General features: G+C 35.5%; 1 protein-coding gene across 2 annotated transcripts in view; it reads left to right on the forward strand.

Annotated features, from left to right (window-relative positions):
- The window catches only part of FSTL5 (follistatin like 5), a 667,511-nt gene that overhangs the window by 446,519 nt on the left and 208,097 nt on the right, over positions 1-12,895 (forward strand). For both annotated transcript variants that reach the window (XM_032465748.1, XM_032465755.1), the window contains one exon: positions 759-925. In XM_032465748.1, the coding sequence (XP_032321639.1) occupies positions 759-925 (167 nt within the window). The remainder of the gene's footprint in view (positions 1-758; positions 926-12,895) is intronic.

The raw sequence follows: 12,895 nt of genomic DNA on the forward strand, positions 1-12,895 counted from the left end.
TGTTCTTTCCCACAGTTGGTAAGGATTGTCTGGAGACAGAACAGGAAAGCAGATCGAGATTACAAATGATATTTCCTGCTTTGGCATCATGGTTAGGAGAATCATGTTTGATGGTTATTTTAAAAATATATTTAAATTTAAAATTTAAGAGCAAGGAAGCGAGTGCACTCTACACATACCGTCTGATAAAGGCAGCTGACAGAATTTCAGTAAATTGCCATTTGGTTGGTGAACTTTAGTTTTTTCCCTCCCTCAACTTCCCAAATAAATCTTATTCCTTTAGAGTCAATTTATATTTCCCAGCGTAATGATGTATTTTACCCATTCAGCTATGCTAGTGTTCTGTGAAGCCAGCCAGCAATGATCTCACCTCACCTACAATATAAATCTATCAGTGAATAAACAACATCATTTTTATTTCAATGCCGATGACACACTGCATGTCGATTTGGCAGTTAAATAATTTATCTCTCTTTTGGGTGCAATCTGCTAGGCTTATTATAACTCTCCTTCTGATACTCATTTCGTGTTTAATAGTTCTTTGCCTCACGAGGATGCCAGTCAGTCAATTAAATTGAAATGTCATTCTGACCTTTTATTGGAAACAACTTACTATTTTTTTTTCATTTCATCTCAAGCTTTTTTTTTTCCATTTTATTCAAATTAAAAGCCTTAATTGCTAGTATTCAGAAACTTCATACTCATTAACTTTACAAAACCGCGTGCTCATCACCATTACCGACGATTTATCTTCCCAGAGGTTATCCAGCTGAGTCTTCCTGAAGACCAGAAGCTAAGCATCACGGCGGCAACAGTGGGACAAAGTGCTGTTCTCAGCTGCGCCATCCAGGGGGCACTGAGACCCCCCATCATCTGGAAGAGGAACAACATTGTCCTAAATAACTTAGATCTGGAAGACATCAATGTGAGTACATACATCCATGTTGCTTAGAATTTGTGCATTTCATGTGGTAGACTTTGTGGAGTCTGCCGAGCTTAATGAAATTGGGTGTAGAATAGAAGAGAGTCGTTGGAACATTGTCATAGCCTTTCTGCTGTCTGGGAAGTGCACTTACAGATCATTTGAAATTATCCAAATCGCTTGTATACAAGTGTGGTAAACAGGTTATGTACCACTGTGTGGGTGGGATCCCAGGAACTTAAATGATAAAGGTCTGGCTTTAAGAATTTCTAATTACCAACAATTAATCTCTATGGATTTGCTACTATAGTTGAATAACAGTCTATAGCTTGTGAAGTGTTAAAGTGGGTAAAAGCAGATTTTTGCCTCAAATACTTCATACAGCATTTGAAAGAATGGATATTAATCAAACAAATAAAGGGTTTATTTTCCCAGAATAAAGGAACATGGTTCATCACTCGGATTTATTCTTAGAGATTCAGAATCTAAACTCTGTTCAGTAGGGTCCAGCCCCAGGATTCAATAGGATCCAGCCCCAAAGATGAAACAAAAGCAGAACAAACTCCAGGGTATTCATCTGTTCTTTCCAAGCTGTCTGTTTAAAGTGAGCATGAAAAAGTGAATGTCATCTTAGATGATGAAAAGAAGTAAAAATTATATGTTATGGGATGTCTGTGGACATAGGGTGGGGCGATCCTCTGCCTTGGTGATTTGGGAGTTTTATGATGTCTTTACATATAAATTTCAGTCATTCTTTACTATCACTCAAGAAAGCCATCACCTGTCCACTTATTCTTTGCTGCACCTTAAAGAAGCTCCCAAACACAGGCCCAAAGAGTCACTCTTATTTACTACATTTTACTAATATTTTTATTTAATGTCCTTGAATGCTTCAAAAAAAGAAAACTTCTCCATTTTTTTTTTTGATAAAATTTTTCTAAATGTGCTTACATCTGGGAAATTTCCTCAGAGTATATGGGAGAATAATGTCTAATGCTCTAAGATATCAAGAACATTGTGCCTTAGGACAGCTACACTCAGGAGCATTCAAGATTCCTTGAGAGGTATGGACCTAGACAAAGTTATAGTAGGCTCGCATCATCCATTGTTGTGTCTACATTTTTGCTTTTTTTTAAAGTTGGGGTAAACTTGGTGTATAATATTATATTTTATTTCAGATGTAAGACGTAAAAAATAATCTATCTTTGTACACACTACAAGGTGATCCCCTCAGTACATCTAGTTACCACTCATTACCATACAATTGACCCCTTTTACCCATTTTCACCAAGCCCTTTACCCTTTCCAGTCTGATAACTGCCCATCTGTTCTCTGTATCAATGAGTCTTGTTTTGTTTTGTTTGTTCATTTGTTTTGTTTTTTTATATTCCATATATAAGTGAAATCATATGGTATTTACCTTTGATTTCACCTAGCATAATGCCCCCTGGTCTGGTATAGAAAATAAATATATTTTCTTCTTTTTACTCAGCTGAGAAATATTCCATTGTATATCTATCACATCTTCTTTATCCAGTCATCCATGGATGCACATATAAGTTGCTTCCGTATCTTGGCTTTTGTAAATAATGCTGCAATGAACATAGGAAGGCATTTACCTTTTAGAATAAGTGTTTTCATGTTCTTAGCATAAATATCCAGAAGTGGAATAGCTGGGTCATATGGTAGTTCTATTTTTAATTTTATGAGGAATCTCCATAATGTTGTCCATGGCAGCTGCGCCAACTGCCATTCCCACCAACAGTGCACAAAGGTTCCTTTTTCTCCACGTCCTGTCCAGAACTCATTATTTCTTCTCTTTTTGATAACTGTCAACCTGACAGGTGTAAGATGATATCTCACTGTGATTTTGATTTGCATTTCCCTGATTATTAGTGATGTTGAACATCTTTTTATGTGCCTGTTGTCCACCTGTATGTCTTCTTAGGGAAAATGTCTGTCTAGATCATCTGCCCATTTTTTAAACTGGATTGTTTGTTATTTTGCTATTGAGGTGTTTGAAGTTTTAATATATATTGGATATTATGCTCTTACCAGATATACGGTTTGCAAATATTTTCTCCCATTCATTAGGTTGCCTTTTTATTTTGTAAATTGTATCCCCTTTGCTGCCCAAAATCTTTTTAGTTTGATGTAGTCTCGCTTGTTTATTTTCACTTTTGTTGCCTTTGCTTTTGGAATAAGACCCAAAAACTTCCACAGCAAGGCTGACGTTGAGGAGCTTATCACCTGTTTTCTTCAAGGAGCTCTCATGTTTTCAGGTCTTGCATACAAGTCTTAAATCCATTTTGAGTATATTTTTATGTAAGGTGTAGGACAGTGGTTCAGTTTCATTCTTTTGCATGTGGCTGTCCAATTTTCCTAACACAATATATTGAGGAGACTGTCCTTTCCCCATTGAATATTCTTGGCTTCTTTGTTGTAAATTAATTAACAATTATGTATGGATTTATTTCATGGCTCTCTGTTCTTTTCCATTGATCTAGTTGTCTATTTTTATGCCTCAAACAAATTGTTTTGACTACTATTGCTTTGTGATGTAGTTTGAAGTCAAGGAATATGGTACCTCCATCTTTGTTCTTTTTTTAAAATTGGTCATTTAAGTTCTTTGTGTTTCCACAGAAATTTTAGAATTATTTGTTCTATATTCCATAGAAAAATGCCATTAATATTTGGATGGAAATTACATTCAGTCTGTAGATGGCTTGGGTAGTATGGTCATTTTAACAACATTAATTCTTCCACTCAGTTAACAGAAAGTATCTTTCTATTCATTTGCCCCTTCTTTTATTTCTTTCATCAGTATCTTATAGTTTTCAGTGTACAGGTCTTTCAACTCCTTAGTTAAATCTATTTCTAAGTATTTTATTCTTTTTAATACAATTGTAAATCAGATAGCCTTCATAATTTTTCTTTCTGGTATTTCATTATTGTTATATATAAATATGACCGATATCTGTATATTGATTTTGTATCCTGCAAGTTTATTGAATTCATTTATTAGATCTAATGTGTTTTTACTGGAGTCTTTAGAGTTTTCTATATGTAGTTATCATGTGATCTGCAAATAGTGGCAATTTTACTTCTTCTTTTCCAATTTGGATTCCTTTTGTTTCTTTTTCTTATCTAATTGCTATTGTTGGTACTTCCAATAATTTGTTGAATAAAAGAGCCTAGAGTGAGCATCCTTGTCTTATTCCTGATTTTTAGAGGAAAGGCTTTCAGCATTCACTGTTGAGTATGATGTTAGCCATGGCCTTGTCATACATGGCCTTTATTATGTAGAGATATGTTCCCTCTATACCCACTTTGTTGAGAGTTTTTATCATAAATGGATGCTAAAATTTCTCAGAAGCCCTTTTGATTTCTTCTTTGATTTCTTTGTTGACTCATTGGCTGCTCACTATTGTGTTGTTTAATCTTATATATTTGTGATTGTTTTTTAGTTTACTTGTAATTGATTTCTGTTTTATGCTATTGTGATCGGAAAATATGCTTGATATTATTTCAATCTATTTAAATTTATGGAGGCCTGTTTTATGGCCCAAATGTAATCTATCCTGGGGAAGATTCCACGTGCACTTGAGAAGAGTGTATTCTGCTGCTTTTAGATTGATTGTTCTGTATACATCTATTAAGCTTCAACTTCTATAATGTATTGTTTAAGTCCAGTGTTTCCTTATTGATTTTCTGTCTGGATGGTCTGTTTCTTGATGTAAGTGATGTTTTAAAGTTCCCTACTATTGTTACATTGCTGTCAATTTCTCAGTTTAAATCCATTAATATTTGCTTTATATAGTTAGGTACTCCTATACTGAGTGATTTTATATTTACAAATGCTCTATCTTCCTGTTGGATTGACCCCTTTATCATAATGTAATGTCCTTTTTGTCTTTTATTATAGTCTTTGTTTTAGAGTCTATTTTGTTATGAGTATGGCTACACCACTTTTTATTTTTATTTGCATTAGATGTCTTTTCTGTTCTTTCACTTTCAGTCTGTGTGTGTCCTTAGTGTCTTTAGATCTGAAGTGTGTCTCTTGTAGGCAGCATATAGATGGGACTTGTTTGTTTGTTTGTTTGTTTTGTTTTTACTTTATTGAGTCACTCAATATATTTAGATTATTCAGTCCACTTACATTTAAGGTCATTATTGATAAGTATATACTTATTGCCATTTGCTACTTGTTTTTTGCCTGTTTTTATAGTTCCTCTTTATTTTCATCCCTTGCTCTCTCTTCTTGTGATTTGATGACTTTCTTCAGTGTTATGTTTAGATTTCTGTGTCAGTATCTTTTGGGTATGTACTTAAGTATTTGTTTTGTTGTTACCATGAGTGCACATGTAACAGCCTATTTTAAGCTGATAGCAACTCAAGTTTTAACACATTTTTTAAAATCTACATTTTTAGGCACTCTCCATGTTTTACATTTTTGATGTCATATTTTACATCATTTTATTTTGCATATTTATTAACTAACTATAGTAGTTATAGTTAATTTTGCTACTTTTGTCCTTTAGCCTTTATGTTAGTTAAGGCTAGTTAAGGTTAGTTAAGTGGTTAAGTCCACTACCTTTATTATACATTTGCCGTTACCAGTGAGATTTTTACCTCTTATATTTTCTTATTACTAGTTAGTGCCTTTTCTTTTCAGCTTAAAGAAGTCCCTTTAATAGTTCTTGTAAGGCTGGTTTGCAGGTGATTAACTCTTTTAACTTTTGCTTATCTGGAAAGCTCTTGGTGTCTACTTCAATTCAATTCTGAATGAAACTTTGCTGGGTAGAGTACTCTAGTTAGACTTTTTTGTTTTTTTGTTTTACTTTCTGCAGTTTGAATTTATCATTGCCACTTCTTTCTGGCCTGCAAAGTGTCTGTTGAGAAGACAGGTGATATTCTTATCGGGGCTTTCTTGTACACAGCAGTTTTGTTTTGTTTTTTTTCTTTTCTGTTTTAAAAATTCTCTCTTTATCTTTTACTTTTGACATTTTAATTATAATGTGCTTGCTGTGGATCTTGTTTTGAATTCTCTTTGCTTCCTAGATCTGAATGTTTGTTTTCTCCCCCAGATTAGGGAAGATTTCAGTCATTATTTCTTCAAATATATTTTCTTCCCCTTTCTTTGTGTTTCCTCCTTCTGGTACACCTATTATCTGAATATTATTCTGCTTGATTTTATCCCACAGATACCTCAAGTTATTTTTAATTTTTTTTTAATTATTTTTTTCTTTTTACCACTCTGGGTGAGTTTTGCCGTTCAGCTTCCAGGTGACTGATACATTCTTTTCTTCATCTAATCTGCTTTAGAACTCTTCTAGTATATTTTTTATTTCAGTTATTGTATTCTTCAGCTCTGTGACTTCTATTTGGTACTTTTGTGTATTTTTTATCTTTGCTGAAGCTCTCACTGTGTTCATCCATCCTTCTGCCATGGTTGGTGACCATGACTTATAACTCTTTATCAGGTAGATTACAAATCTCCATTTTTAAGTTTTATTTTTTTCCTCCTGGTGTTTTTATCTTGTTCTTTTGTTTTTAACATATTCCATTGTTTCCTCCTGTTCTTGTCTCTCTGTATTTGTTTCTATGTATTAGGTGAAACACTGCCTCTCCCAGCCTTGAAGGTGTAGCCTTGTGTAGACAATGTTATTGTTCAAACTTGTCCTAGTTCTGATCGTCTCTAGACCCTTTGTGATTGTCTAATTGGCCTAATTTATTCTTGGTAGGTTCCACTTATTGAGGTTGGCCAAGCCATGTCAGTATTACACATGGAAAGATTACTGTCAGCACCTAGTTTTAGGCTGATTGGAAGCTAGACCCTCAGGCAGCTTTTAAAGTATGCGAATATACACAATCCTGTGTGACTGCCTTTATAAACCCTGCTGGCCTCCAGACCAGGTGATTGGAAGATGTCTCCTTGGAGACAGTTACAAAATCTGGGCTCCAGATAGCCATGTAAGGTCCTTTCTGGGAGGTACTGGTGAGCTGTAGCAAGGCCCAGGGAGAGCACAAAGATGGCATCTCCAGCCTGCATTTGCTGAGAACTCCTTTGTAGCTTCTAGATGTGTGATAAGCCCAGACCCTGCCCTTCAGACTGGCATACAGAGACAAGTAAATAGGGCTTTGTCACAAAAATTCTGGGTATGTGATGTAGTCTGCTGCCTGTGTTGTGTCCTGGAGGTGGTAGCCTGCCAAGAACTGTCTCTCCAATTGTTTCAGTCCTGTGGGGCCCAGAAACCTAGGTCCCCTTGGCCACCTGCACTGGGTGCTCAAGGGATGTGCCCTGTATGGACTATGTGCTCATCGGGTTCAAGAGGGTCACAGACTAGCCTGGGACTGGGGGGAGCAAGGGTAACAGGAGGGTTTCTGGGTGGGGCAAACCCATCAACCTCAGTGAGACTAAGGGGGAGCCCAAGGCTGAGGGCAGCCCATCAGCTGCAACAGAGCCATGAGTGAAGCCAGGGCCATGGGTGAGCCTGGCACCAGACAAGCCCACAGGCTGCAGCAGGGTCATACAGGGATCATGGGTGGGGAGAGATGGTTGCCTTTAGTAGGGCTGTGGGAGAGTAGGTGGAAGGGGCAAGCCAGCCAGCACTAGCAAGGTAAGGGGCACTAAAACTGGGGCCCATCAGTGCTGGCTCTACCAAGGTGGAGTGAGAGAGCAAAATGGCACCCAGCCATGCCTCTGCCCCTGGAGAAAGCCCCAGCAGATTCCTGTGCCCCGGGAAACACTTTAAGATTAGCTGAGGAATCTCTTTCCATATGGTCTAGGTATTTTTCAAATGGTGTTTTTACCCTGGGCTTGGGGGGTAGGGTGAGTCTGCAGGTGAACCCTTTGAAACCAGACTTTCCAATCTCCACAGCATTTTGGGCACCTGAACATAAGCCCCACTGGTTTTAAAGCTGGCCTTTGGGGGTTTGTCTCTCCAGTGCAGGTTCCCAGGTTTGGGGTGTTTGGGGTGGGGCTTGAACCCATTGCTCCTCAGGGTGAAGTCTGTAATTGTGGACTTTCTCTGGTTTGGGGAGAAAACTGGGTGTAACATTTTGGGGGAGACTGTATTTCTGCCTTTTCTACCCATCTCAGGGTGGGCTATCTTTTGTTGTGGAGCAGCTGTTCAGCTAGTTTCTAGGTCTTTTTCAGAGGGAATTGGGCAATATGTAGCTGTAGATTTGATGTGTGTGGAGGTAAGTTTAGGATCTTTCTATGTCACCATCTTAAACTACTGTCTGCATTTTATCTTTCCTTTTCTACCTTAATCCTTAGTATACCACGATTATTTTTAATAAGCCCATGCATTCTTCAGTGTTTAGTTTGAATACCTCAAAACAAGCTGATTTGAATTGTTTCAAGAATCAGAAGAGTATGCTATGAGTAATACTCACAAAGCACTAGTCTGTGGACAACTTGCAAAAGTGGACACATTCTTGTGACTGGATCTTGTAAATTATTTTGCTTACGTTTTATTCTGGACTGTTCTAGAATCTCGAAATTTCTAGAGAAAAAAATGATTGCAGATAAGTTAGCTCTCTAAAATATATGTCAATATTAGATGAATTCTGGTATCCATAAATTGAATTGAATTGGTTGAAGTTATTTTTGGATACATTTCATAGAACAGGTAAATATTGAGAATTTTAAAAATGCTTCCAATATTCAGAAAGTTTCAATTTCATTTCAAGCCATATTTAATTAAGTTGAACAAGCATTCATGATGTATAGTGTACACAGAACTACAAGCTTTTCAAGTAAAGCTTCAGGGAAAAGCCAAAGCCTTATTAAAAAGGGATACACATTCAACTTCTCAATACACTCCTAATATTTTCATTAAGTGCTATGACATCAGCTGTGAAATTATCAAAATATTTTTAAAGAATTTACCAATATAATAAAATGTGAAATAAAAACTATAAAATATCACTTAGTATGTTTTTCTTTGTCCTTATTTCTGCTTAAAGTCTGCCAAAATAAAGTCCTCTACATATAAATGAACTATATATGTAAGTATATTTATAGTTTATTTATACGTATTTACATATCTATAAAGTTTAATGTGTATATAAATTTTATACATATAAATATATATAAATAAACTATATACATATATTATATACATGTGTGTGTATACATACATATACATATTCATTACTGTCTGTGGTGGCACATCTAGTGTGTTTTTGGTTACCCAACACTTTTGAATTCCCCTTCAATATTTTGGTGATGCTTTGATTTTTGCTTACCCCACGGTGAAAACTGAGTCTTCTTATTTGGCCTTCTTTGCAGTTAGGGAGAGGATATGTGGATAAGGCTCTGATAAAAGGAATGCTGAACAAGACTTCCTTTCATAAGCAAGAATGTTAACCACTATGTATAAAAATAGATAAAAAAACAAATTTCTTCTATATAGCACAGGAAACTCTATTCAATATCTTATGGTAACCTTTAATGAAAAAGAATATTAAAATGAATATATGTATATATATGCACGCCTGGGACATGATGCTGTACATCAGAAATTGACACATTGTAACTGACTATACGTCAATTAAAAAAAAAAGAAAAAGGAACAGGGGAATGCAGGTGCTTTACAGAGTTGACTCTCCCTACGCATCCTCCCTCAGTGAGTGCTGGGGCAACAAGCTCCCACTTTCAAGGACATCGTGACAAAAACTCTGGAGCTGGTCAGTGTTCAGCTTCAATGGGGTCTCCAATTGGCCAGTCTTAGCACGTGGCTTGTGCACCTTCCTGGCTTCTCATTCCGCAAGACTAAAGTTCTGATCTTCTGGTTATTCTCTGACCTTCCTAATATCTTTATTAAATCCTTTTCCTGCTTAGAACTAAAAAAATAATTTCTATTGTTTGCCACTAAGAACACTGTCCAATTTTTTTTTGGATTTAATGTTTTAAGCAATGTCTATATTTTTATCTCCTTAAAATATATTTTTAATTGTTACATATGAATTTCCAATGTTTTGAAAGATCAAGATGACCTTACTGTAGTAAAACACATCCTCAGTTTGTTTATAAGCAAAGAATACTTTCAAAAAGCTCAGATATTAATCAGATTTTATACCCTATTGGTATATTGTCTGTTTTCAAGAAAGTGGGTTTAAGTTTTATTAAATTATGTAAATTTAAAATTATATGTACTCTTTATGTCAAAGAGAATCAGAAACAATTTGCAATATTCTTTCTGATTCCTTAATATATATTAGACAAGATTTAGTATTTATTCACCCAGTCAATAGGTGAATACCTTCTGATTGCAAAAGATGAAAATAATAGGCATATTTTTTAAAAAGCATAGCTATCCTTCACCTTTTATATCCACTTACTTCCAATCTCAGGTGAAGAAAGCCTGTGAGTACATTTTTAATTCCTTTCCCATGCATTGCAAATATAATTTTGTTTATTTAATTAGACAGATTTATATTACTTCTCATTACCTCACTACCTCATTATCTCATTAGCCCTAAGAACAACTCCACAAAGCAAGGAAGGAACTTACCATTTGCACCTGTGGGAATTTATGCCAAGAGAGATATTCACCCCAAGTTGTTGATCTTATAGGTCGTACATCTTGGGATGTTTATGTGACCTGATTTACTCTAGATCATGAGGTTATCCACTGCATGGAGATGAGATGTTCTGTAGTTTTCTGCTGCCCTTTGTAAAATGTAACCCAAATAATTCTGGCTCCTGTATATTACAAATAGATCTGATATATTCTGCTATTATGTATGAAGCTTGTTGACGATCAGTGGATATTTAGAGTCTTTCATTTTGCCTGCCTTCTGTTTTGCACCAAATAAGTAAAAACAACATCACTGAACTCCTGGAGTAAGTATGATACTGGGATTTGCAACATGGGCTGGGATTCAGACTATCTGAATTCTAATTAGTATAAAGTCTCTTGGGAGTGATTTTCCCTCAAGCAAATTATATAACCTCCCTATGCCCCAGCTTCCTTATCTGAAAATTGTATACACTAGTAGAATGAACTCATTTTTGTGTGAGAACTAATGAGATAAAACATTTCACAGCTGATAAAACTTGATGAGGCACATTGTAAATGTTCAGTTAAACTAGTTCTTTGTTTTTAGTTCCCTCATCTTCTCTTCCTCCTCCTCCCTCTTCCTTCTTTCTTCTCTTCCTCCTAATATATGTTTCAAGGAGCATAGATACATCAACCTGATGAAAACAACGTGAATTCATTGTTAGAATACATACAGTAATGAAGGAGTTTGGAAATGTGTAGAAAATGCCAGAACCAAATCATATCCAATTATAGTCACTGAAATTTGAAAAATTTTTTCTATTCAATGAAGCTTTAAGATTGTGCTGTTGTCTCTCCCTATTAGCAATCTTGTATTAATCTTTGTTCTACAGAGAGGCTATTAGATTCACTCAGCTATTATATATTTATCCATTTTGGGGGAATATGTGTCTTTAATTCTCTGTCTGCCCAAATTTTGGAAAAACATAATTGACTTATTTGGATCATCCTGTTCTGGGTGGAGCTTGGCACACAAACTTCAATTTTGGTATTACTGGGACTAAGCTTGAGTCCTAATCCTGGTCTGATGAGCTCTGCCCAGGGGATGAGGATGAAGACCACAAGGTATAGAGAAACACTCTCCTATTGACATTACTTCTCACCAACTCATTCCTGATTTGCAATTTTCTTTTATTAAGAAAGCTCAATTAAGGAAGGCAAGGTGAACATAGAAACAAAGGTATAGAATTGAGAGAAATGTGGGTAGAAAATAGAATTGCCTAACAGGCTTAGTAATCAGAAGTGAAGGAAAGAGACAAGTTGAAATATAGCACTTTTTCACATGTTTTGACTTTACCAAGAAAATTTTCAGTTCATCTTCGGATAGCAAAATTTTGTTTTCCTTTGTTTTCACCTGTGAAAATATAGGTCTAAAAATCCTTGTTTGTATCCTATTTATAATATCTGTGTTTTTCACCATTTATTAACTTGTAGTACATCTTGGTCTACATTTAACACTGAAATCAAACTTTATCTTATCAAATTTGTCTTACTAGATTTCAATCCTAGTTTTGCTACTTTTAATTATGTGATCACAAAGAATTGACGCTTAAGCTTCTGTCTCTTCATCTATAAAGAAGAGATTATTGTCAAATTTAATGACATATTACACTTGCTCAATGAAATATATGGAATTTTCTTATCATTACCAGTAGCTTGATTCAATGTGGCATTGTCGATCATATTGATTAACAATGCCCCAGGAAAATATTATCTCTTTGAAAAACAACGTAATGTAATTACTGTTACTATGACTTTCAACAACTTTACAAGTAGACTTGCTAGATAAAATGCAGATCTCCAAGGTTAATTTGAATTTTAGATGTACAACAAATCAACTTTTACTAGAGGCATATACCAGATGTTGCATGGGATATACTTATACAAAAATCATTCTTGCCGATCTGAAATTCAACTCTAGTTGAGTGTCATATTTTACTTGTTATGTCTGGCAACAATTTACATGAAACTCAAATTGGTTTGAATACTGCATTAAAATGATAATTGCTAAAAATGTTACTGTGGCTTGTATCAGTGAAATGAAGTGTTTGAACTGTGGAAAGTTCCTGTGAAGTTAAACACTTGGCTTTGTAGATTCCTTTTGTTTTCTCATTCCTAGCATTTTTCTGGGATTTTTGTTTTTCTACATCTGCCTAACCTGTGTTAGTAATTGTGTCCAGCACTCAGTAAAAGACTCAGAAAAAAAAAAAACAAAACAGTGAAGGAAATGGACAGAAGTTTATTCTTTCATAAAACATGCTACCCACAGCTGAGCTGATAGATCTGTGTAGCATCTGGAACTCAATCTCCTATCTTTTCTGGCATTCCAAGAGCATGGTTTTCATCTCCAAGATCATCTCAGGGTTCAAGAGGGCTGTAGGAGCTCCAGCCACCAGTCCAT

Source organism: Camelus ferus, chromosome 2, assembly GCF_009834535.1.
Source record: "Camelus ferus isolate YT-003-E chromosome 2, BCGSAC_Cfer_1.0, whole genome shotgun sequence".
NCBI lineage: Eukaryota > Metazoa > Chordata > Mammalia > Artiodactyla > Camelidae > Camelus > Camelus ferus.